Source organism: Arachis hypogaea, chromosome 14, assembly GCF_003086295.3.
Source record: "Arachis hypogaea cultivar Tifrunner chromosome 14, arahy.Tifrunner.gnm2.J5K5, whole genome shotgun sequence".
In the NCBI taxonomy this organism is placed as follows: domain Eukaryota; kingdom Viridiplantae; phylum Streptophyta; class Magnoliopsida; order Fabales; family Fabaceae; genus Arachis; species Arachis hypogaea.
In genome coordinates, this window is record NC_092049.1 from 4,585,618 (window position 1) to 4,612,182 (window position 26,565).

General features: G+C 30.7%; 3 protein-coding genes across 9 annotated transcripts; all 3 read right to left on the reverse strand.

Annotated features, from left to right (window-relative positions):
• Nucleotides 1–33: 33 nt before the first annotated feature.
• Nucleotides 34–3,852, reverse strand: LOC112741087 (tubby-like F-box protein 3). The gene is made up of 6 exons (XM_025789912.3): nt 3,179–3,852; nt 2,039–2,126; nt 1,762–1,891; nt 1,493–1,672; nt 867–1,349; nt 34–456 (listed from the first exon to the last, which is right to left on the reverse strand). The coding sequence occupies exons 1-5, from the start codon at nt 3,494–3,496 to the stop codon at nt 878–880; spliced, it is 1,188 nt and encodes a 395-aa protein (XP_025645697.1). The 5' UTR covers nt 3,497–3,852; the 3' UTR covers nt 34–456; nt 867–877.
• Nucleotides 3,853–14,768: 10,916 nt separating this feature from the next.
• LOC112741088 (uncharacterized) lies at nt 14,769–21,190 on the reverse strand. Of its 7 annotated transcripts, none has more exons than XM_072215394.1 (14): nt 21,009–21,190; nt 20,679–20,811; nt 20,313–20,431; nt 19,920–20,000; nt 19,606–19,652; nt 19,053–19,110; nt 18,660–18,773; nt 18,327–18,443; nt 17,616–17,709; nt 17,075–17,163; nt 16,236–16,328; nt 15,888–16,084; nt 15,401–15,608; nt 14,769–15,007 (listed from the first exon to the last, which is right to left on the reverse strand). In XM_072215394.1, exons 3-14 carry the CDS (start codon nt 20,392–20,394, stop codon nt 14,955–14,957), a joined length of 1,233 nt encoding a protein of 410 aa, XP_072071495.1. In that variant the 5' UTR covers nt 20,395–20,431; nt 20,679–20,811; nt 21,009–21,190; the 3' UTR covers nt 14,769–14,954. The 7 variants fall into 7 exon arrangements, with proteins under 7 accessions (XP_072071495.1, XP_072071497.1, XP_072071496.1 ...); XM_072215396.1 differs by having other exon boundaries at nt 18,327–18,434; nt 20,679–20,752; nt 20,854–21,082; XM_072215395.1 differs by having other exon boundaries at nt 20,679–20,752; nt 20,854–21,082.
• A 2,196-nt stretch (nt 21,191–23,386) lies between these two features.
• LOC112741090 (vesicle-associated protein 2-2) lies at nt 23,387–26,033 on the reverse strand. The gene is made up of 8 exons (XM_025789920.3): nt 25,834–26,033; nt 25,673–25,743; nt 25,515–25,596; nt 25,322–25,437; nt 24,892–25,074; nt 24,322–24,543; nt 23,995–24,072; nt 23,387–23,643 (listed from the first exon to the last, which is right to left on the reverse strand). Exons 1-8 carry the CDS (start codon nt 25,880–25,882, stop codon nt 23,530–23,532), a joined length of 915 nt encoding a protein of 304 aa, XP_025645705.1. The 5' UTR covers nt 25,883–26,033; the 3' UTR covers nt 23,387–23,529.
• Between the last annotated feature and the right edge of the window lie 532 nt (nt 26,034–26,565).

The following is a 26,565-nucleotide window of genomic DNA, read 5'->3' on the forward strand; positions in this document are numbered from 1 at the left end:
TCTAAGGCATAACATCAAAGTAGAGGAAACAACTTTTTGAAATTGTGCTCTTGCACACTTAATATGTTCATATGAGAGGATGAAGTCAGGGCTATCCAAAGTTGCAGCAGTTACTCCTACTAACATAATAATCTCAACAGATACCACCACTGTATTGTATAAACAACCAAATGGAGGGCAAATTGTAAGGAAATAAAGAGTTAAAAAAAAAAAGAATTAAATTTATTTACATGGAGAACTGGATTCAACATTGGAACATTACAATTTCATCTGATGTTGTGACCTTCCCCAGAAGCTTGTGATCCCAGGAACCAAGTGAAACTCATCCATTCAACCTCAGTTTCAACACCAACCAACAATCACCTTTACCAAACGGTTTTCTAGAGATAGATTCCCACCAAGTGGGATTCAAACCTAGCTTCTCCAGCATCATAGCAATATCAATATGGCTGAGAGCTGGAAAGAACAAGAAGCAAGCACATCAATTAGCAAACTGAAAAAACCTAGACATCAAAGAAAGCAGTACCCAGAAAAAAAAATTTCATGCAACAATGTTCTCCTATGCAGTAATTGGTGGACATGGCTAAACCCATAAACCCTAAATTATTATATTTAAGTTGACAGAAAAAAGTTAGACAATGCTCAATTGTTTTTGTTCATTAGATAAATTTGGTCACCATTATTAATACCAGAAATAGGATAATACATAACAAACCTCCCAGCCGGGAATTTCATAATATTGGCTACAATAAGATAGTAGTAACACTATTAAAACTCCTTTAGCTTCTCTGTCTTTCTATTTGTTTATGTATCATCTCAGCCATATTTGAGTTTTTACATATTGGGGTTTGCTTTCAAATGTGTACCTGTTCAAATGTCATTCACATGCAATCTTGGTATCAAAGCTGCTGAGGCAGATTGCAAATGCCTGAAATGCTGAGATAGGATATCGATAATCCATTGTAAACAGATCCTTCCCAACTTTTCCAAATTGGAGTATGATCTTATCATGTTCTGGTCCAGCAGGTCCATTTTCTGGGGAAGCCACCAGCTGAAAGTTTTTAACCGAAGCAATTGTCACCCGCCCATGAAAGTTCAAGCACCAACACTGCAGCTGCTCGTGCCACCTGGGAGCCTTGTTTTTTAACACCAGAACCCCATCCTTTTGATCAGCCAGGGGTCCAGAAAGGGAGTTGTCAACACGATTTGACCTCGATCGAAAAAAAGGGAATGTGGGGAACATATCTGCATTGCTGAGGGAAAACTCGGTCTGTGTAGGGGCCACCCCTCCCGGTTCAATTGCTGAAGCAGGAAGGGAATCCATGATGCAGTTCATTCTCCTAGGCCCCCTGCTTGCCATATTGAGGTAGATACACAATAAGCAAATAGATTTTCAGCAAAATCTTCCACTACTTGGATAAAATGTTTTAGTTTAAGAATTGAGTTAATTCAAAGAAGAACCTATTATAGTTGCATAGTACATAATGCTTACCTAGAGCCTAGCACATTCAATTCATATGATATGTGAGCCACTGGATAATTGCCTGTAGGAACCTTGGGTGCAACTTGTTTTAAATTCACCAGCCTGGTGGAGCGACTTTTTGTAATCTTTGCCCGGGCATGGGGAGGCTGCCCATCATAGATTGTGAACTTGGTTCCGAGAAAATTTGATCTTATTAAAGGGGAAGAAAAAGGTGTAAGTATTCACACTAATAAGGAAGAAAATAATGAATTCTCACGTTTCATGAATAGAAAAATCACCTCAGTTTTCCAACATAGGTGTTGCTTCCCTTTGACATGTCGTCTGCATGCAGAGAGATGATATAATCTGTGCAGGTGGGACGTCTGCATTTGCGTGCAGCCAAAAGGAACTTGCCATCTTCAGATAGTGCTGAATTGGAGAGAAAATGGCCAAAGAAACATACACAGTTAAAGAGTTAGAATCTTTAGATATTAAAAGGGAAAACAAAAACATAAAATGGAAAAGGTTTTTCAAGTGTTTCAATGAAAGAAACTAAAAGTTTTATCATATACTCACTATTAGATAAGCTAAGATACAAATAGTATGTTTGGGTGGACCGGTTGCGCCTTATAAAGCACTGGAGGAGATGCTCCCTTGGACCAGGCTGCAAAAGTTATTCGCCAATCAGAACGAGTTAAAGCAATGCCACTGGGAAAAGGAAGACACATAGAATTGCTCGGCAATAAAAAAGACAAAACGGTCGTCGCATTCGATCAACAAGGCTTTCAAAAACAAGGGAATCTTTAGAGTAACACCTTAGATAGAAAGCATGAAAGTAATTAATCAAAGCATTCCATTACAAAGAGCATCTTCTACCTACTCAATTTGCAACAAGAAGAAACTTCCACTTTTACTTTTTGGCTTGATTTGTGAATTGTTATTATATTATATGACAAGAACAAAGAAATCTCTGGCAAACTAGAAGTTAATTGAATCAAAATGAGCCGGCACAAGAAAACATAGCTTCATGTAAAGATACAATTAAGGCAAACAAGTTGCCAACAGAAAAAGAAAATGATAATTCCCAGAAGCTACAAAACATTGTCCTTTACCATATCTTAAAAGGAAACTACAGAGTAATTTCACACACAAAAAATACAAAGTACACTGTGAGTAGGAATCAAGCATCTTCTTTTCTAATAGCATATAGTAATTCCATCCGTAAGCAATATCATTTAAAATAATAATATTAATAAGGCATATTATAAGGGTTTTGCTAAGCGCACTTGTTAACGATAATTAAAATAAGCAATTTTTAAATTTTTTTTCCTTCAATACATGCACTACAAATGCATTAGCAAGTTTAATTTTTTGGATTTTCAATAAAAACTTTTCGCAAATGACATTTGTTAGCCAAATCATATTATATAATCTTAGCACAAATTCCGCTAAATATGTTGCAATAAAATTTACAGAAAATCAACCATCAATTGTAAAATTATGATCAACAACCCCCCCCCCCCCAAAATTAAACCAAAATTTAAAAAAATTAAAACACTGAAAATAATTTTTTCTTAAAATAAAAAAAAAAAAAAAAAAAACACATTTTTTGGCGAACCCCATTAAAAATTTCCATCGAAGAAAAAGCAATTCCAAGTTCCAAGTCGTTCTAAGGTTGAATTGAACTTGAGAGGAGCAATTGAAGAACCTACGAACCTGTTTAACAGAAATTGGGAAGGTCAATTTTGCTGATAGCTCAGGAGTCTTAACGATCTCTTTAGTGATGTGTCTCCAGCTCCGGCAAACTCCGGCGCACGCCACCACGCTCTTCCTCGGCGGCCACGCCGCCTCCGACGCCTCGATCCTGATGAGCACCTCTCTGAGCAGCTCCTGCGGCATCTGCGCCCAGCAACTCTGCCTCAACCCATCGTCGGAGATCAACTCTGAAAGTGCTGAATCTTCTTCCATGGAAGACAAGTCCTGAACCACGCGGTGAGAACGAGACCTCATGTCTTGGATTATGCTCCTTATCATCGTCGAGAACCGTTGTTTTGTTTACCCAACAACCGCAGATCGGTGATTAAGAAGAGAAGAAGAAATGGGGTGGAAAAAGTTTGAAGCTTTTTTATGGTGGGTGGAGTGAATCAATGTGGCTCTGTGTGTGTGTAAGAATAAGAAAATGAAATTTAAAAAAAGAAGAAAACAATGGGCGATTTTTAAGCTTGATTAATTAATTAATTATTTTTTTTCTTTTTCTTCTTTCTTTTGTGGAATGTAAAGTTGGATTTTTCTTTTTTTTTTTAATATAAAAAAAATGATTGGTTATTTGGCGATTTTAGATACGATTATTTTAGAATTCACTGTTTTAGAGATATATTCTTATCTTATATGAAAGGATTAGCCTTTAGAATTTATATAAGTAAATGAGAAAATATTGTAAACTAATTTTTGAGAAAATGACAAATAGGTCTCTGGCTTTTTGTCTCGCGAATATTTTTGTTTCTGACCATTAAAAAATATTTTTAAATTATTGACCTTCACAAAACTTGAACGAATCAGTCCCTCCGTTCAAATGCCTCTGTCAGGAACTGATCTGTTCAAATTTTATGAAGGTTAGAGACTTAAAAGTATTTTTCAATGGTTAAAAGTAAAAATATCCGCATGACAAAAAGTCAGGACCTATTTGTCTTTTTCTCCTAATTTTTTTAGTTAATATGTATTTTTTACTTGTTAATTTTTATTCGTGTACTATTTTATTATTTTGATTTGTTAATTAATTAGAAAAAATAAGTACTCTAACAAAATAATGAGTTTTGTCAATAAATATTTCATATTTTAATTTAAGTTTTATCTTTCTTTCTTTTTTATTTTTATTTTATTTTATTTTATTTTTGGTTGGAAGTTTACATATAAGGAGGAAAAAGCACAAATGATATTTCCACCAACTAAGAAAGAAAAGGTTCAAATGATAAGGAGTATAAGACGACAAATGATTTATTTTTAATTATAAAATAAAAAATTAATTATTCTAATAATGTTCTCAGGAATTTTAATTTTTGGGGAAACTATATGTTTATATTTCTAAATATTGATAACTTAGCTTTTTATATGTCACTCTTGTGTGGTGTGTCAATTATATTATAGTATATTAAAAATTAATTATTTATATAAAAATATATTAAAATATAAATAATATATAAATTTATGTATAAATATATATTAATTATTAATTAATTTAGTGACCAATTTTATATATAAATAATATTTTTTAATACAATCATGATTTTTTTAGAAGTCACAGGGCATAAGCTAAGTTGAAGGTAGGTTTGGTTAGGTGAGAGACTCAAGGATCAGGTCCTAGGACTCAACTTTTGGTTCCATCTACTTATTATTATTAGATCCAATAATATTTCTGAAATAAAAATTCTTAAAATAGACAAGAATCTTCTCAATTGATTTATTTACTAGAAAATATTTTTTATTGTATCATTTCTTTTTGGCAACTAAAGTAATAATTTGCATAATCTTTAAAGTGATGGACATCTCAAGGGAAAAAAGGAAAGAAAATCTAAGTGGTAAAAGATATTATCACTTTCTTTTTAATCATGTCCATTTCTTGTCTTTGTTTTCTTATTATATCAATTCTTTTTCTTTTTAAAATAATATTTCAAAATTTTTAATTAACATTCTTTTTAAGTTGTTATTAATTTTTTTTGGATAATTATTTTAATTAAAATATTATATATTGTTATGTTATTCATTTTATTTTAATAATGTTAAAATGAATAACAAAGTGCTTAAATGTAAGTTGATAAAAATAATAATAAACAATGAAGCACTTAAAAAATTAGATTATTGTGTTTATGAGTTGCTTTCATTCAAAACTATACTAATAAAATTATGAAGATTATATCTCCAAATCAATATTAATAATATAGAATAACTTTTAAAAATATTTTATGTTTCTATTGAAGTTAAAATTTATGGGGCATTTTAAACATGCAAGTAAAGTGGCAGTAAAAGAAACTTTACTTTTCATATAATTTAATTCATTATTTTTCTTACCTTCTTATTAACTGAAATTTAAGTGCAGCCCTATTTTGTTTAAGAAAACAGAAAACCAAAAAGAAAAAAAAAAAAAGTGGGCCTTGGAATATTAATTTTGATATTAACTATTTAATGTTAATATAGAAAATATTTTATAATAATTAAAGTTTTGACCAATTTATGTAAACTGACTGTTTAATTTTTTTTTTTCTCCTTTTTTTTCTTTTTTTTTTCTTTTTTTTTTTAACATTTTTTTCTCCTTCTCTTTTATGTTATGCGTTATTTGTACAAAATTTTTCTATATTATTTTTAAAATTTTTCTATAATAATTTTAATAAAATTGTAAATTATTTTCGTATAATTTTTACGTTGATTTTGAAATAATTTTTCTATTGAAAATGAAGATTAAAAAAATAAATTGAAAAGTAATAACTTTTTAACCCTTTATTATTTAAAAAAAAACTTATTCACTTAATATTTTCCTGAGTTCTAATAATAACAATGGTATAAATCTATAATATTATAATAAAATAATAATATTAAATTATGCACATATTTTATCGATCGTTATCATTTTATCAATTGTTGTAGCATCTTTCATGATAATAATAACTAGTTCATCCACAAACAAACAAATCAAAATTGAACCTTCATTAACAAGCAACCCAACAAATAGAAACGCATATTTACATCATCATATCTTTGAAATTGAACCATACTCTACTAGAAATGATAAAATCAACATACAAGAATAATGCACAATATTCTATTGATACAGAGCAATAAAAAAAAAGAAAGAAAAGAAAACAAACAAACAAAACAAAACAACTCAACAACTCGAGATTTATCGGTTCAATTTCTATCATGTGTGCATATATATGATTATTTTATTTTAGCATTTTTTATTTTTGTTATAATTTCAATTAACAAACCTTTGAGTTTTCACCAACTCGAGCATTGGCATTGTTCATCTCTTAGATTTTCGAAAAACAAGTAGGTGCGTGTTTAAGAAAATTGAAATATTAAAATTATTTTTAAAATAATAATTTATTTATCATGTAATTAATAATTATTCTGAAATATTTTTATAAGTCTAACATTAAAAATCGAATTCAAAAATATAAGAAGTTTTAAGAAATCGATTTGATGATTAAGTATTTTTTTGGATTCCAAAAAATATGTTACAAAGATGATATAGCTCCTTATAACTCATTCTAATGTCTAATAACTCAATTTCATGAGATTAATTGTTATATTGTAACTATTATTCTACTATTAAAAGAAAATGTTACAACATTGACTATATATAAGTCTAAGAACATCATATGAAGAGAGATCATAATAAGACATTAAACATCTTATGATGAGAGTATTTCATAAAAAGAACAACTCATATAAGAGAAATTTGTGACATCGTAACCTCATAATATATGCACTATTCTAAATACGTGCACTCAAGTATGATCTCTAAATTTCTCTTGCGATCCATGCTAACTTGAATATCAGAGTCCTTGCAGGTACACTTCCTACCATTGAAGATGACGAATTCGGGATTGTGGTAATATCGTGTCTCCAACCTACTCTCTATAACTTTGTTCAGATAACTCTTAAAGTTAAAAGAGAAAAAACACTTCTAAACAATAGCGTCGTTTGTGGCCTTGTGGAAACACGTTGCTTATCGTATTTTCGTGTTCTAAGTTTTATCCAAGATGAGTTTAGCGCAACATATGTTTACAAGATGAACAATATAAAAAAATAAATAAAAAATACATGGTCATAAAAGATAAGTATTAAAACACATAACACAAAAATTCCACCAAAAAGATAAAAATGTTTACAAATTTCAATTTGTGATTATATCGCTATATGCTTCAAATTTGGAGGTTTGGTAACAATTTAAAAGTTGTGAAGCAAGAAATCAAGAAAAAGATTTTTGCAAATTTACCACAAAGAATATAACTTGACATCCAAAAAATCAAAATTTACAAAGTTGGAAGACGAAAACTCATTCTCTATTAATGAAGAAAAATGTTGAAAATCCTAATTAAGCTCTTTGAAGGCAAATTACATTTATACTTAGACACGTAAAGGTATGACTTGTTTTAGTCAAATTTTATAAAATATTTTAGAGCATATTATTATTCAAAAAATAATAATATAAAAATTTGTGGTAGAAATAAGAGAATAATATCTGAATTGTTTATTAAAAAAATTCATGAGTCAACTAATTTAAATAAAAAAAACTCATCGTTCAATTGTCTAAACAATTGCTTTAGATCGAAAAAAATTTATTAGATAGATTATACTTAAATAAAAAATTCATTATGCAATTATTTTAAGAGAAATAATTTTTTTATTAAAAAATTCAATATTTTTACGATTGAGTTACTATTTCAAGCATAATAAATTTAATAATTTTTTATTATGACAACTTGAATTTATTTTGATATATTTTTATCAAAATCTAAAAAATTCGAACGTTCAACCTTACAAGTTATGAGTTGGGGGTATTCACCACAAGAAGTCCATAAAACTAAAAAATAAAAAAAATCTAACATTCAAAGAATAAAAATATTGAATCTTAATCCTAAAATCACAATATATTTTGATTTAAACAATCTAACTCCCAAACTTATAAAGCAAGATAGTAACCTACGATTGATAAAAGTTATGGTCAGAGATCGAATTTTATAAGAAAAGTAAGCAAAATAAAAAGTTTCACCTTAAAGGATGAGACGCTTGGGTTGAGATCTAAAATTCGAAAAATCTTTCTCAAAAGAAAGATATATTGAGTTTGGAGGTCTGTTCTGGAATATTTTTATAAGCCCAATACTAACAAATGGGTTCAAGAGTATAAGAAGTTCTACGAAACCGGTTTAATGATTAAGTATTTTCTCAAATTCTAAAAAAATATGTTACAAAGAGGATACTAACTTCTCATAACTCATTCTAATATCTAATAACTCAAATTTATGAGGTTAAATTGTTACATTGTAACCATCATTCTACTATTAAAAGAGAATGTTACAACATTAACTATATATAGGTCTAAGAACATCATATGAGGAGAGACTGTAATAAGATATTAAGCATCTTATGACGAGAGTATTTCATGTAAAAAACAGGCCACATAAAAAAATATTGTAATATCGTAACTTCATAATATATGCACTATTCCAAATACGTGCGCTCAGGTATAATCTATGTCTTAGTTTTTTTTTGCAACTTATACTAATTTGAGCGTCGGCATTCTTAAAAGTACACCTCCTACCATTAAAAATGACGAATTTGAGACATTGAAAACTCGAAATAAAAAAATAATGACAATATTATATCTCCAACCTATTTACAATTTTATTTCAAATAACTCTTAAACTCAAAAAAAAAAAAAATACTTCTGAAAAATAATTATGTCAAAATTGACCTTCTATATTTGAATAATTTAGTTAAAAAAACAATTTTAAAATAGTTTTGCTATTTGGACTTTATGCAGAGAAAAAAAGTTATCTACTTAGAGTTTATATAAAGTTTTAAATTTGCTCTTTCAAAAAAAAAAAATTCTATTATCAAATAGAGTTACTTAAATCAAGCTGATTAAATTTTCATGAAACCATAAACAATTAAACATGGATGATTTTGAAAAGTAAAATAAAATTGAGAGAGTTGAATAAAGATCAATGAATGACATCACAAGCTTAGTGTGAGTGAAAGCATTATTATTGTGGATTTGATCAAAACAATGAAGAAGAAATTAAACATTATTGTGTATGTCATTGTCCAAATCAAATGTGGTCGATAAAGGTTTTAATTGCAATTGGTCTTAACTCGTAGACTTAATACCACAACTTAGCATTAGGTAGAGTTCCCCACCATTCTTAAATCTCCACGCAAAAACAATGCCTTTCATCGCATTCTTATTATTAGGACCCATTATTTTCCTCAACCACTTTGATTAATTCCATATATATAACACCGTATTTTCTTATTTTATTTACACGCTCAATTTATTATCATTGATGGCATACCATCTCTGTGCTTTTTATAAAAATAATTTTAGTAAAAATAATCATCAAAATAATAATAAAATAATAATTATAAATATAATTAAAAATATTATTTTAGTGTTATTTTTTTAAAATTATTTTTTATAATTATAAAAAGTTATTTTAATAAAAATAATCATAAAAAATTATAAAAAAGAGAATCATTTTAGTGTTGGATTTAATTTTTTTATTATGTTTTAGTATTTTATTTGTAGGTCAAACTTATGCCATTTTTAATCACTAAAATTAATATTATTATAGAACTCTCTCTCTCTCTCTCTATATATATATATATTTTCTCACATTGCATTTGCTTGAAGAAAATAATATGTTATTTGATGATATTAGTATATATACCTAATTAGTTTGTGCGTGACCAAGACAATAATTAACGGAAATGCAGGGAAGCTTACATGAAGTATTGAATAAATATTGGAGTTATAAAACAAAGAATTAGAAATTTTTTGGGTATTATTAAACAATTTTATTTTATTTTTTAGTGTATTTAAAAAATTTTGATAATAAAAATAAAAATATTAATTTTTTTTAAAATTATAATTCATATATTTTTTTTAAAGATTTTTTCATTTAAAAAATTATTTTTATATTATTATGTTCAAATATAGTTATTAAATATAAAATATTTAAATATAAAATTATTTTTATTTTTTTAATTTTTTTAAAAATTCACACAAATAAATTCTTACAAATAAAATTTTGTGAAAATAACGTTAATACGTAGTTGATAAATAAAGGTTTTCTAATAATAATTAAATAATACTAAAGAAAGCAACATGTTTTTCACCCCTTGAATTGCACAAAATGGTGTGTCAACGTGGGACGTGGAGAGTAGTTGAATAATAATTGGAGATTTTATCAATTTATATAGAAAACAAAAAATAGTGTTATTTAATTTTGAGAATTTAATTTTTATATATTTTCAATATAAAATAGTTTTATACGTGTATTTAATTATGTAATATTACTTTATCAATGTTTCAAAATTAAACTATTAATTCTAAATAAATAAATATAGGAGTCAACACAATTCTAAAAGAAATAAAGACCTAGTATTGTATATTTTCTTTTAACTAGTCTTCTATAACAAATTTCATTTCTCAATAATATATGAGAAAGCCGAGATTTGGATCCTTTCACTACGATAAATAAAAGCTTTTTTTTTAATCATTTTCCTTTAGTATTATATATATATATATAAGTTTTATATTATTTTTATAGTTTGGATAATTTTCAATAAAAATGAAAGGCAAGTTGTGGTCGCCACCAGCATTGTATCATAAACTCACAACAAACTTACACCAAAAAAAAAATAAACTCACAACAAACTATTTATTTAAATTAAATAAAAAGACATGATAGATATACAAGTTACTGACTTCAGAAGGCTCTTTTTAGTTTTTAATGTAAAAATAAAAAATAATACATGTAATTTAAATAATGCATTAGTTCAGTAGTGGTTATTTGAATTTGAAGTCCGTGTTTGATGACTTGATGTCATCTTTCTCTCCTAATTAATTAATATTGATTAATAATAATAGTATTGCGTTATCTCATTCCTTTGTAGGGGTGAGCACGGGTCAATTTGGTTCGGGTTCAAGATGAAATTAGAATCGAGCCGATTAAAATGTAATTGATTCGGTTTGATTCGAATTTGTATTTTTTTTGTGTATGTACCCGAACTAAATCAAACTGATTAAAAATAGATTGATTCAATTCGGGTAATTGGATACTCGATGACTTTGAAATTCATAAAAAAAAACCAAATTTTTATCTTAAAAATTCAACAATAACATCAATAGAAATAATTCAAACATGTTAAACACCAAATACATTAAAAACTAAACTCATTAAAATCCAAACATATTAATAGTGAATAATCTTTATCTAATGAAAATTCAATTTTTTTTTAATTAAACACCAATTTTTTTATTTAATTAATATAAGATCGGATTTACGGGTTGGTTCGGGTTCCGTACTCCCAGAACTGATACCCGAACTAATCACTAACAAAGACTATCGGTTTAGTTCGGATTGAACCCGATTACCCATTGATTCCAGAACAAATTTAATTGGTTCGACTTGGATTCGGACAGGTAATCGGATACCCGCTACCCGTGCTCACCCCTATTCCTTTAGTTGATGAAATATACGTGGAAAAAAAAAAGAAAGAGAAAAGTGACGTGTAGAAATTGGTAATGGACAATAGATAATTAAAAAGAAGATACATACACATTACTATTCAGAAATGAACAAAATAGGAAGCATAAAATATCTTGTGACATGGTTAAGGCCAAAACTATATTCTCACTAAGGTCTGAACATAGCTTCTATGCTGAAAATTGAAATAACATTATTCCTATAAAAAGACAAGTTCCCTATATTATCCAATCCAATATTCTAATAATAAATTAAATTAAAGAGTTCGTTTTATTTTGTGTTGATCAAATTGGAGATAAGTTAAAAGAAGCAAAGGCAATCAATAACAACTAAAAGAGAAGACAAAACGATGGAAAGGACCACATACATGTGTATATATATGTAGGGGACAACAGAGTTTCATGAGTATCAAGCTGATCAGAAAAGAAAGGGAACGCCATGCAACAGTTGAGACAATAATTCTATGGCGGCAATATAACTCATGAATCAATGTATCTTTCTCCCAAACCATGATGATGTCTTGTCCCTCCTCTAACTCCTACTCATAAAATAATAATACAGTATAATTTTCCTTTTCATTTAAAGTTTTGTTTATAGTCAATAAATTATTGTATATAGAAATAAAATTTAATTTTTAATACTTATTTAACCAGATAAATAAACTAATTATTTTGACCAATAAATTTTTGCCTATAGAAAGGTTTTAATTTCTATATTTGCTTTAAGAGAATCAACATGTGAAGCATTTACGTGATACTATACTATGTGGTTATTGATGCTACCCCATAGATATTTTTGGACTATGATCATATGCATGTCCATTTCATTGCGTTAACAATTGAGTTATCCTTTTCTGGTTGTTTATAGATATATTCTATTAACTCGAATCCACTAACTCAACTCGGACTTGATGACTTCTCCTATTTTTTTGTTTTTATTTTTTCTCCAAAACCACCAAGTATATAGTGTTGCTTTAAACGACTTGATATTAGTACAGTTAAACTTTTCTTGTACATCTTGAATTATAATTATAAATATAAAAAATAATTTAAGAAGTAAGGGGAAGCTTCTATAGACATTCATTCAAAGGTATCTATATTGTTAGTTTTACTTTTCCAAAAAAGGACCAATTTATTCACTTTTTTCATTAGAGAAAACTCTCTAGTGCAGCAAAATCAAATCTAAATTGAGATTTAAAAAATGCAGATAAGAGGGTGAAACGCACGAAGGCGGCAGAAAGAGAAAAAAGTAGGCACCATATACAGCACCTACTACTCTTCAGTCTTCACCACCATTGGAGACGCCAGGTGAAGTAAAACCTACCATAATGTTCCATTGTGGTTTGTGGAGTGGTGTCATTATCCTGTGATGGATATGGACCAATTTCTTAATAGATTAATTTTCATGTATCAGAATGTAAATAATATTTGTACTATCATTAAATAAAAATTATGAAAGCTATCCTGTCATAACAGATAGTGAGACAGGTATGTAAAAAATAAATTACCCTGACAGTTCTTTATTTTTCATTGGACACTAAACAGTATATATTGGAAATGCTGTGTTTTTTTTCCCCCCAAAAAGCAGGGTGAATAAAGAGCAAAACTGGTTTCCAAGATAATAAAAAAGATATGGATCATGATCAACATATTCCCATCACAACGGACAAAAAGGGAGTCTCTTTCTGTTACTATCACATACCATAACAGGGCCACTAATGATAATTATAATTGCTATTGGCATTTTGTCACAGCAACTACTTATCCCACCAAGCTCCCAAAAGCTTGAAAGAAGAGAAATAATTGATTCCTCATTGAATTGGAGCACCAATTCTCCACTTCATTCGAATCTTCGATGGGTGACCAAAATGTGAATATTCATAGCATTTGCAGATATGCTTCTTGTTCCCCTCAAGCATGAAATTGCGCAAAATATCAACGTGCTATTGTATTATGCTTGCTTAAAGATAAGAAATCTAAGTTTTTAAAGAACTGTTATTAGTAATAATGCGTTTGCACGCATGGAGGTGTGGGCTCCATTTGGGAAAAAAAAGTAAATATGTTTTTAAGAGTTTGATAAACAAATGCCCTTTGGTACATTTGTGAAAGAAGTACTTGTTTAAGCAGTAAAATAAATAAAATAATTACTGAAAATTCAAGTTTTTAATATTTCTAATACACTTAATGCTTTAAAAATTTCAAAAGTTTCTATGTTTTTTCTTTTGATGACTTAACAAATGTCCTAAAGGCACTTATTAATTAATTCCTTGTTTAAACTATGTTAAAATTAATATCAAATTTATCTTGAAAACTTACATTTCTTAAATACATATACAAAAAGAACTTTTTTAAATTTTAATATTCTATCTTTAATCCAAAACAACTACTGTATTCATTTTGATAAACTAATACATAGTAGCCAATTACACTGATTTAAGCATGACAAAGTGTCTGAACAACACTGATTTTATCTTTCCTTAAATTATCAATAACCTTTTCATTCCTTTCATCAGTTTTCCATATATGGTATATATCATTCAAGCTAATGTTTATTTATCTTTTGTCTCTGAATTTTATATCTTCTGTCACAATACAATTTCCACAAAAAGCCTTACTATCTGTGCCTTGAACTGCTAATACAAAGAATGGAATCTTAAAAAGAAGGGGGGAAAAATGAGAGGAGGGGGCGGAAGGGGGAAGACAGAATCCTCCAAACAGCTCATTTAGGATATACTTTTCTGAATACTCAGAATGGTTGCAAAATTTGCTGTACTTGCAAATTTAGCAACACTTGATCCTGGATAAATCACATAGAGCATATCATCTAAAGACATAATCTTGCTTCGCTTTTGAGAATACTCTAAAAATAAGAAAATTTACTTATATTGGAAAATCTTGTAATAACATGAATGATGCCAGTGTGCCTGTTGCCACCAAGCATTCTTCCTTCCATTTTATTAAGAAGTCCAAATTGTTATGAAGTTAAGCAGATTAGAAAAAGAAACCCAACTTTCAGGAGTCAGCAACAAAATTACGAAATTTGAACACAGAATTAATAATTTCTTCATTTCCAACCATTATATAACAAAGGTAAGTTTCATTTACAGAGTAGATGACAGGATGCACAATTTGAGTAATTTACTCTATCAGCTTCAAAAATGGAGCTAAATCCTAATCTCGTATTGGTTACCTGTACCACCTAGCAAAAAAATCCCATCGAAGTTGCTAAATCACAGGAACACTCCCGTTTGGTTGTTGTATTGCTCCGAGAGGATTTCCTACAAAACCAAGTCCACGTCACTTCTATGGACATCTAAGTTTCCCATGATATTAATACAACTACTACAACTAAAAAAAAAAAAAAAAAAAGCACCACACACACAGTAACACACACTCTCACTCAAACACACTAACTATAACAACTAAATGTTATGTGGCTTATCCAAATGCAACAAAGGTGCTGCAACATATCTGTTTGCTCCTTGTCAAAGTTTGTGCTTCAAAACTAGTTACGTAATAATTAATTAGTACCAAAATGCTGTGAACCCACTTATAGCTAGAGATACTCTTTTGATAATTGCCGAATTTACTTAATTTAGCATATGTCATGATCAGCATAAGCAGCTTGGTATAACAGTAAGACCAAATAAAACAACTTAATAACATATTACCTGTGTTGCTAGCAAAAGAATAAGGTTTTGAAAGAAAGTTGCTTCTTGTCAAACCCGTATGGGTAGCTGCAGACCTTGAAACATTATCAACAAGAAACTGATTCGACAAGCCACCACTTGGCGGACCTTCTTTAAGCATGGATATTTCTGAGCTTTTTGCAAGAATATGACAAGAATTTTGTGCCTGACACAAGGCTGGTGAATTGCTCTGTTTTCCAGGGGGGAAAAAAGGAGGGAAAAAAAAGAGCTTTTGGTCAAGAGCATGTGAAAAGAGAGGGTCTTTAGCATTCAAGCAGGAAGTTACAACCAGCAAGTGGAGCATACAACATAATTCCTCCTTGCTTTTAGAATGACCAAAAGATAAAACGATGATAAATGTTTACAACTATGACATTAGATTGCACCTAAGCAACATTAAGAACACAAGATTCAAAACCTGTAACGAAAAAAAAAATCAGTATTAAATAACAAGTGAAGAATGTCACACCTCCTTGTTCGGCACATTATCCATTCTTTCAAATGAAGGGTTCATTTGACTTGAATCTTGTACTGGTGACATCTTTTGACTTGCATCATGATGTAATTCCTCACACATGTTCTGGAAATATAGATGACGAATTGAAGCACGCAATCGATTTCTCCTTTGTGAATAATATATCTTTGTAGCAAGGGGTGCAGGAAAATCTAATTGAACACAATCATATAAGAATAAATGGAAGCATTCAACACTGAGGAATCTCAGAGAATAAATGTTTCAGGAAAGGGCTTCCTTCCCACAAGCTACAATAAGGTTCATGAATTGGTAAACTAAAATATATTTTGTTAGCCTCTATACCATTCTTCGCCGTAAGTTGCTCATGGACCAGCCCAAGGTTTTTATGGTTGAGGTCTTCATGTTCAGAAACAGTTCTGTCAAGCAAATCCTTGCCTGAATGGATTCAAGGAGAAAAAAGATTAGGCTATCCTTCCCATGGCCAGTGTCCATACAAAAAGTTTTAGAAGGAAATGAAATTTTAGATTTGAGGGAAAATTACATAGCTAACAAATACTTTTACAAGAGACTTTTTGAATGTTGGGCACCATGCAGACTTAACAATTGCTTGATCTTGTTGTCCCACATCTTAAATTTATGAATATAGGACATGATTTGATTAACACAAATATTTATCAAATAAATTTTTTGCAGAGTAAATTTTAACTTTGATGATATTTATTGATTTTGAATAATGATTCAGGCTCTGGCATTCAATGTATTGAAGCTTGATCACATCTGCGTGGCGAAAATCGAGTGCATCTAATGATAATTTGAATTCTACTGAAGCACAGTCCACATCCATATCCTTCATCAATGATTTCATGCATCATAGATAATACATTCCACAACCCCTTCCCCATGAATGGTCTCATACATTTTTAAAAAGTATCATTTTCCTTGTTTGCACTAGTAGATTGAACTTTTAAACAAACCATAATAATGAAACACTGGGATGAAAACTAAAGACTTTCAACAATGCTATACAATGGAAACAAATTTCTTAACTGTATTCTAACATCAAGTATAACTTAAAAATGATAATTTTTAGTCAAAAGCTTATGATTCTTATTGGAAAAAAAACTCATTTTGATAACTATGGCAAGAACAAATGACTCCGACATGCATAGTGGCACACTTACATGTAAATCCATCTGTGAAGCTCGCAGTTTTTGTCACTCCATATTCTGTTACATGAGTTTCGGGTAAAGGTAAATATGTGCTGGCTGTCCTGCAACCAAGGTAACAATACAAGGTAATGAGGTGAAAGGAGGATGTGTAAAAAGGTAAAAGAAGAAATACTGAATTCCAAACTTAATTTTTAAACAAAAATGTGAGTTATCCTTTATAGACAGGATTTTCTATTCAGGGATCAAAATTAAAGACAATTAGGGTAAAGAAGTCCCATTAATTGTAGTTTATCACTTTATGATGTTCCAAAAAGGGTGGCACACTGGTCATAAACATGGAGTTAAGATGTAAGACATGTTCATCTAGTGGGAAAAGGCTTTGCTGCTGCATTTCTCTCATATGATCCTTTTATGCCAGCAAAGATGCTCGAATTCACAAGAGTCCTCCAAACAGCATTATATTTTTGGGGCACAATATCAATTTCAACGATATCAAAATAATCAAACTGCCCAAAAAAAACCTATAAATGTCAGAAGAACTAAGAAAGCATACGCTTTACGACGTTTAGTTGGAGGATTCATTACAGAAGCTGGGTGATCTCTATTTCCAGGATTAGTTCTTGTATCCTCCATCATAGGTGTCGCATCTGCAGAATTTAAGTGTCCTATGTAAATTGGATCTAAAATGAAGCAAGTTTTTAGCAAATCAATATTATGGCATCATAACGCATTACGAACATTAGTCTCCATAAAGTTAAATCAAGCTCCACTACCTTAACATAAGAAATTAATTGTCTAAATTATCAAAATTGTAACAACTAGAGGAAAATATATCTATGTTAAAAGATATTACCAGAGGTTTTAGGTCAAATTTTGAATGCCAAGGTAAAGCTCTTAATGCAGAAACATATTTTCATGGGAGAACACATACAAGAAAGTCAGGAGGCTAATTTTTAGTTTCATAAAAGCATTGAAATTAAAGTGCACAAGTGACTTTATTTGTTCGTTTATCAGTTCAAAATTCAAAGTGAAAGTCAACATAAGAAGTTAAAACATCAAGACATACTAACTAAAAATTGGAATAACACCATCGTGCCCTTATCTTTTCCAAACAAATCATTGATAAATTGACTTAACCTTAGGAAAACTTATTATAGATAGCAACATGGCCAAAATAAGTGAGGATCTTCGAAAAACACAGGTCAAACTATTTGTGAGAATTGCACAAAATCAGAAAAGTGGAACTTAATACAAGGGGTTTTACCTTTCACTACATTTGAGAAGGCAGTCACTCTGATTTGACTGTTCAAGGGTGATTGTGATGCACCAGTATCAATATTATCCATAGATTCATATTTCCTCTGCTCCCGAACTGCAGCAGCTTGGTTTATTAGGGTTACGAGGCACAAAAAATAACTTTATGAATACCTAAGATTAGAATGGGGGCAAAATAACTGAAAAGCTCCCATTAAGAGGAAATCACATTCAAGAAATCCAGAATGCAATTTCTGAAAGATGCAATTTTGAAAATAACTGAAAATCAACAGAACATTAAGCAAACACTAAAACAATACAGAGAAGGCAAATGTAAGGATACGTGCACATGAAGTTGATAACTTTTTCTTTTCTTTCCTAGGAGGTTTTCGATTCCCTGTGCTGCCATCAAGCTCCAAGCTAGTTTGTTCTGTAAGCTTTAATGACCTACAAAGTTCTGAAAAAGAAATGAGGAAAAGGGGGTGAGAGTAAAACATAGAAAAATCAATATTAGCACTTCTATAACAAAGAGAGACCAAAAACAAAGCGTAATTAAACAGCCAACACCATATGATGGTCTTTGTAAGTCAATGATCTAGAATTTAGAAATTAATTGCATAATATTATAAGCATTCAACAGGGCATTGTAATGTTCTGATTGCCAATACTCATCCTCATATATAACATAAAGAAATAATGAAAAGTTCTAAAACAGATGGAGAAGAGACCCCCAGACCTGCATGACTGGCATACTGGCTATCCTTGATTGGTTTCTTGCAAAAGTTACAGCATACCTGAAACAGGATGCCAAAATGTTAATCGAATAATTTGATATACTTTTCAGACAATGCTTGCTTATGAAGACATCTAAAAAATACACGAATAAATTCCACAATTTAGAAAGTTGGCATAAAATGGAGAAACTGTTCCATCAAACCATGTTAGATGAGCTATGTGCTTGCAATGAATAAAATATCGTCCTAAAACCATAGCAACAGCATCTTAGAGGAATTCCTAAACAATAAAAATACTAATGACTGAATAGTCTACAGCCCATAAGGCCCAAAGGACATAAACCAAAGCGAACAGTTAAAAGACAATACTGTATCTTATTGACTTAAATTACTTAAGGAATATAGAGTACTCTTAATCAATTCATACAATGCACATGCACAGAAGATAAAAACAGTTGACAATCATACCATTTTCAGGAAATATTATATATAAATGGCAGTGGGGTCATATAGTAATCAATAAGACAACACGGAAAAAGAAGTGGCAAACCTCACCAGCTGCAATAGATCAGTCATAGGACTCTGACCATACACATGCATATCTGTGCCATTAAAAAAAATTTAGGCATCAATTATATTTTTAAAACAAAAAATAAATAAATAAATAGTGAACAACAGAAAAGGCAAACAAATTATTGATTGTCATCATGAAAATAAACCAAAAGCAATAACGGAAAACTAAATTAGAACACCAAAATCAATTCAAACAAAAACTAAGATATTGCATAATGAATTAAGTAAAATATAAAAAAAAAAAACTAATATCTCTCAAGCCAATCCACGAATTGAATTTAAAAGGTCAAGAGAACCTTCTTCATCAAGTAAATTTGCTTCATCTGCCTCACGTAGTTCTCTGCAAATATACTCAGCAGCTGACCTGCCAAAGTCATCTTCCAAAGCCATGCATGAACAGATGACATTGATCAGAAATTGAATACATCAGCAATACATAAATAGATATCTGAGTAAAATATATTTACACTCACCTACTTTTAGAATTGTCCCACCAATGGAGATGGTTACATGAATCAAACAGCACTACAGTACTTTTTAAATTATACTGACACCTATATCCATTTTTTGTTTTTTCTTGCAATAATTAAGTTCTTGATTAAGCATATTAATTCCAACAACAAACAATGCCCAAGCATAAAGCACAATCACAACAACTATAAAAATTCAGAGGTAGGGTCTTCTTCTACCTGCAATGGTTTGGGAGAAACTCCCAGCAGCTAGAAACCTTGCCATGACTTCCATTCTTCCAATCCCAAGGGAACATACCATCGAGAATGAAAAAGTTTAAAATAAAAAAGCCGCAAATCTGAACAACACAATAATTCAAATCAGTTTCAGCTTCAGCTCGTAGCTACTCTTCTGATCTAACAACAACAACGACGATAGAACAATCGGTAAAAACAGAAAACCCAACGAAACGCGAACGTCAAATGCGGAATGCGCCAGATGCATCGCCAATCAACGAATCCCTCAAGACGCAGCAAAAACAAGCGTAGGCGAAACTAACATTCGGAAATCCAGAAACAATGATCTTAGAAACAGAGGAAGGTTACCTGGATCGACGAGAACCCTAGAAACGACGGAATCGGAGCGGAATTGGGGAATGGAAGTGATCTGAGAGCAATGCCTGTGGAGGAGAAGGGGCGGGAGCTTAGGGTGATGCCATCAATGGCGGAAGAGAAAACCCTAGTAGAAGAAAAATAGAGGAAGAGGATTTTAGTATTTTACCCTCTTTCGTAGCTATTTTTGGTGGAAGAGGGAAAAAATCGCGTTCTCTCTCTCTCTCTTCTCCGCGCGGGGAGGAAGAGTGGGGAGAGAAGCAAAAATAGGAGAAACGTTTTTTTTATGAGAAGCGAGTTTTTGAGCTGAGCGTGGCTTTTTACATTTTCTGAAGCAGCATTCGTTGGTCTTTGTGCAATGCAATGCGATGCGATGATTCGTACGTACTACTTGCTATGCACTCTGCACCATACTCTTGCTATTTTATTAGTTTCGCTTCATTTTTTTATTATTTAAAGATTTAAAGATGGTCAAATTAAGAATTATTTTTTGGATGTATTCAGGCAAGAGATGAAGAGAAAGAGGAGTTATATATAGGGGGTGGCAATATGTACCCTATCTGCGGGTATCGAATTTGATCCCACCCGCTCGAATAGGGTTGCCAACTCGATTCACAACGGGTACGGTAGGGTGCGGGTTGAGCTTCAACCCTACCCGATCAACCCGCACTCTATATATGTTTATATTATATACTTATATAAAAATATGTTTTAAGTGGATGTTAAATCAAAAACCTCTCACTAAATACAAAAGATCTTTAGCCATTAATTGATAATTTAATATTTTTTTAACATAAAAATCAGTTCTATTTTAAATTATCATCAAGTTATATAATAATGTTGTATATTTTTTTGTAACCCGCGAGTAGGGTCGGGTACCCGCAGGTTAAGAGCGGATAGAGCTAGAGTTGAGATATTCTCTACCCGTGGGTAGGGTAGGATTGAGTTTATATAAAAATCTCAACTGCGAGTAGGGTTAGGGTTGGATCCAAACCCTACCCATTGCCACCCCTAACTATATACAAAAAATTTAGTTCAAATGCTTACGTATATCGGACTTTTTCTATCTATTTAAAATTTTTAGATTATATAATTTTCTGATATGATTAGGGCTGACAATGGGTAGGGTAGGGTTTGGACTCTACCCTAACCTACCCGCGAGTTGAAAATTTTATTAAAACTCTATCCTACCCTACCTGCGGGTTGAGAATCTCTCAACCCTAACCCTACTCGCACCATAAAATTCTAAACCCTACCCTACCCGCAGAAATATCAAATTTTTTCAAAGTAAATATAAAATTCAATCATTTCGAATTTTATACATATTAATAACATAAAAAATAAAAAATTAATGCTCTAAATTACTAAATTAACTAATTAGTTTTAGTGGTTTTTCATTTATTGTAAGTCATTACATAAGGGATGTTGTAGGTTCAACTCTTACTTCCTTCATTATATACCTAATTTTTATAAAATATAGGTGGAAACTCAAGTGAAGTCGACTTCACGTGAAGTTGATACATGAGAGTCGTTAGATGATTTGACTGATTTGACTAAATTTTTATCTAACGGCTCTCAGATATCAACTTCATGTAAAGTTAACTTCACCTGAGTTTTCACCTAAAATATGTGTTATATATGAGGTGCGGGTAGGGTATGGTAGGGTACACCCTAAACCCGTACCCTACCCTACCCGCAGGCATACCCGGACAGTACCCTACCTTACCCGCAGTGGGTCGGGTAGCCTACCCTACCCGAACAAGTTGGACCGGGTTGGATACCCGCGGGTAGAGTATGAGCCCTAGATATGATATCAAATTTTTAATAATAAAAATAAAAATTTATTTTTTATTCATTCTTAAAAGAAATAATTAAATTTTAGATCACATTGTTAATCAAATTTAAAATATCTTAAATTTAGTTTATGTTTACATCTTATTATATCTGTATTTAATGTAGCAAATTAAAGTCGAAAAAAATAAAATTAAAACATTTTAAATTTTACTAGACAAAACTAAAAAAAATTATAAAAATAGAAAAAATAATTTTCATAGAAATAGAAGTTTATTCATGCCAAGAATATTTATATGAGATTTTTTTTGGGATTGTATATAAGATTTTATATGAAATCAGACAATTGACTTTTAAAGTTTTGGGCTTTTGGGTTTGGGATCTGGATTTGCCTTAATCTCGTTTGGGCTTTTTTGGCATAATGAAGCATGACTGGTCGCCGGCTGCATCATGTGGGGCTTGGTTCAATTATAGGCTGGAATTATGAGTGAGTGGGTCTTAATATTAACATTGGTTGGATGTAAATACCCTACAAAAAAACATTGGTTGGATATTTTGTATTTGATAAATTAAAAAAAAACATGTATTTATATTTTTAAGATTTTTTTTGGTGACTATTTTTAAGATGTTTTTAAAATCAAGATATGACCAAAACAAAAATCAAACAGATACTTTTTTAAAACTTACTTTTGTTTTATTAAATTGTCATGTAATATCATATATTGATAAATAATTAAATACGAAAAATTTAAAATTTATATTCACCGTGATTATGTTTACCAAAGTCATGCGTTTTTTTAAAAGAAAATACTACGCAAAAAGTTTGTTTGGACAGTTTGGTAGATTGTCTCCCCTCCGATTCGTTATGATTTCAAGTCAAATAAAGAAACCTACATTACAAGGCAAAAATATAAAATGAAAAAGACCTGGATAATATGATAATGAAATTCAGTTTACAATTATATTACACAAAAATGATACAAATATGGTTTCTCTTTATAATAACGTCTATTATACATACTAATATTGATATAGACAATTGCACATGATATCGTTATGGATGCACATAATATCCCACTGTCACACTGACAAGTGCAACCACGCAAACAAACAGCAATGGAAACCCCACCTGAGGTCTTTTCATATTCCTTTTCCTCTTCAACATCTCCTGACAAAATAATCATGATTAAAAAAATTATTCGGTATCAAATATAGCAAGATAACTACTAACATATTTTACTTTACTTTCATGTAACACAGAGAAATTAAGCATTCATCAGAAACCTACTACATTTCTGGCAAGTAAAATGGTGTCTGCTAAGTGAAAAAAAAAAGTTAACCAGTGATCATATGTCAAGACTGATAAGTGTGTGTTATAGTCACTTAATATGTCAAATTACTAAATTTTGACAAAAAAAGGACTAATGTGACTAACTTAGAATTTTTGAAGGACAAATTTAATTAAAAAAATCTTTCCAGAACTAATTTGAAAAACATGTGATTTTTTCATACCACCTACCAACTCTAACTTAAGCAGATTCTTTTCTCGAGTGTTTGCGCGCTTCTCTTCAGTTAGCTTCGCAATTGTTTCATCAGCCTGAAAAGATGATAACTAATTATTCATTGCATCCATCATTGAAGTTTCAAAGTGTTTAAAACATGTCAAAAATTGCAACCCAAGAAACAGGTTTCAGGAATTGACTATATATGCTCAAGTAAAATTGCATCAAAGTTATGCAGAGGATTCTATCAGAATATACCTGAGCAAAACACAGAATAGTATAACTTCAAAGCAAAGTTACTGTGATATAAACAGGTTATCTGAATTGATGAAAATTATTCTCACCTCTCTTAGCTTAGACTCCATTATACTTAGCCTAGACTTCAATTCCTCATAATCCTTGGCTAAATTCAACCGCAAATCATCCTCCCCTTGCTTCATGCCAATCTCAACCTCAATCTTACTCTGAGTCCGAGGGTCATTCTCCACATGTTTCGAAATCATGTCCTCACCAGTTGTGTCCTCCTCCATATCCTGTGTTGGTTCCAAACTTTTCTCCTCAGCAACCTATTGAAAAAAAAAAAAAAAAAAAAAAAGAACCAGATGTACACAAAATCAAAGATTCAGCACGGTACCAAGGTTAAATAATGTTTAATTTTCATTTCTCAATAACTAATGTACTAACCATCTAACCATTTTCTTTATGGATGAATTTAGAGGGTTTATTAAGGCATAAAAGTATAAAACTATTCATGTGCCTTTAGCTAGCAACTTAAGCTTTTGGCAAAAACGATTCACGATTCATGATACATACATGTAGTCATCAATGATTACACTACAATTATTACAAGATAATAGCATATTATTCCAGAGAAACTGCTACATTTCTTTAAGTAACTGAGGAAATGAACTTACTGTAAGAGAGGGAGGTAGGTTTTCAAGTCCATCCACAGTTGGAATCCTATCCTTGTAGCCAGCTAGCGAGTCGTGGTGGTAGAGATCTGAGTTCACCGGAAGCAAGACCGGCGAAGAAGGAGGACTGATGAGAACAACCCTGAGCTTCTTCTCCTCCACATAGTTGCCGGTCTCCTTAGAGAACTGTCACGAACACACAGAGATGATCATCAAGAATGACATTATTCATTCAGATGTGCATATATATATATTTAGAAACTCACATATAATTATCTTAATGTGAAATTGATAATTGAGAATCCTTATATGATAATTTAGTCAAACCTGTCAAATTATCTAACTACTATCAACTATCAACTTCACGAGATTACAACTGCACGTGAGTGTTTGCCATATATATAACAAAAGAAAGATAAAGAGAGTAGTGTACGAATTGAGAAGAGATTTGATCGGGTGTTGTTCCAACGGGAACAATGGTGCTCTGAATGAGGAACTTGTCCTTGCATTGGAAATCCGGTGGTGCTGAGCGCTGAGGCTGCATAGTAACTGCATTTGCATTGATCCAAATTCAAAATAAACGAATCGGAAGAGAAAAGAGAAAATAAAGAGAAAAGAATCGTAACCGGTGAAATCACAGGAAGCGTGAGGCTTGATGATGCCAATGGTTGGTCTAACGCAGTATTTCTTAGGCGACGTCGTTTTAACCTGAATCATAATCGTTAGTAATTAGTGATAATGACGATGATTATGAAGAAGGTAGTGAGAATTAAGTGAAATGAACCTTAAAAGCAACATAATGAGAGGCGTTGTTGGCAAGATGCACGAGACAGGAACTCTGTTTCTTCAATTCAACTGAGAGAGGAAACGAAGGAATATGGTGAGAGAAATGAATGCAGAGAGAAGTGATGATAATAAGAATGAAGAATGGAAAGAATGACTCACAGACAAAGGTGAGATGAGGGGGTTCGATTTGGAGAAGCTCGGTATCCATGGTGGAAGAGAGGGAGAGTGTGAATTGTGAATGAAGGGAGAAGAAGAAGAAGAAGAAGAAGAAGGAATGAAGGATAACAGCGTTGGGTGGTGTCAGTTACAACGGGAGGGTGAGTGAGAGCGACTTAGTGCTTGTATTTGCCGTATGTTTCTTTATCAACTACTTTTGAGTGAACTTATTTACCCGTTTTTGTGTGTGTTTGGATGGTGGTTTGTTAAACTGGAGTTTGAATAAAAGTGATTTTATAGAATTGATTTTGTGTAGAAGTTAATTTGTGTTAATATTATTTATATTTGGCAACTCTTTATTAAAATTGATTTTGATAAAATAAATATTGTTTTGGATAATATTAATTAAAATCACTTTTAAATAGATAATTACATGACATTAATGTAAAACTGATAGTTTAGAATTTTTATGGTTGAGTTTATTTATAGGTATAAAATATTGAGATAAAAATATAAAAATATTATATATAGAAATATTGAATTAATATATTTTGTGTTAATTTTGACATAAAATATATTGAGATAATAATTATATTTTTTAAATAAAAAAATTAGAATAAATTAGATTTTAATAATTTATTTTAGTTTATTATCAAATAAAATATATGAATACTAATTTTTATGTTTTGTCTTATCCTGTTTTTAGAATCAAATACAATTTAGATGGCAATTTAG

Excerpts from the sequence above, each read along its gene's own strand:
- LOC112741088 (XM_072215394.1), bottom strand. The coding sequence starts at position 20,394 with ATGGTATGTTCCCTTGGGATTGGAAGAATGGAAGTCATGGCAAGGTTT. Across the intron at positions 20,001-20,312 it reads TTTCTCCCAAACCATTGCAG|ATGACTTTGGCAGGTCAGCT; the intron begins GTAGAAGAAGAC and ends TGGCTTTGGAAG. Across the intron at positions 15,609-15,887 it reads ATAATGTGCCGAACAAGGAG|AGCAATTCACCAGCCTTGTG; the intron begins GTGTGACATTCT and ends CCTGGAAAACAG.
- LOC112741090 (XM_025789920.3), bottom strand. The coding sequence starts at position 25,882 with ATGGATACCGAGCTTCTCCAAATCGAACCCCCTCATCTCACCTTTGTC. Across the intron at positions 25,744-25,833 it reads CCCTCATCTCACCTTTGTCT|TTGAATTGAAGAAACAGAGT; the intron begins GTGAGTCATTCT and ends TTCCTCTCTCAG. Across the intron at positions 25,075-25,321 it reads ATCAAATCTCTTCTCAATTC|TTCTCTAAGGAGACCGGCAA; the intron begins GTACACTACTCT and ends TGTTCGTGACAG.
- LOC112741087 (XM_025789912.3), bottom strand. The coding sequence starts at position 3,496 with ATGATAAGGAGCATAATCCAAGACATGAGGTCTCGTTCTCACCGCGTG. Across the intron at positions 1,673-1,761 it reads ACCTATGTTGGAAAACTGAG|ATCAAATTTTCTCGGAACCA; the intron begins GTGATTTTTCTA and ends CCCTTTAATAAG. Across the intron at positions 1,350-1,492 it reads TTGAATGTGCTAGGCTCTAG|GGGGCCTAGGAGAATGAACT; the intron begins GTAAGCATTATG and ends TATGGCAAGCAG.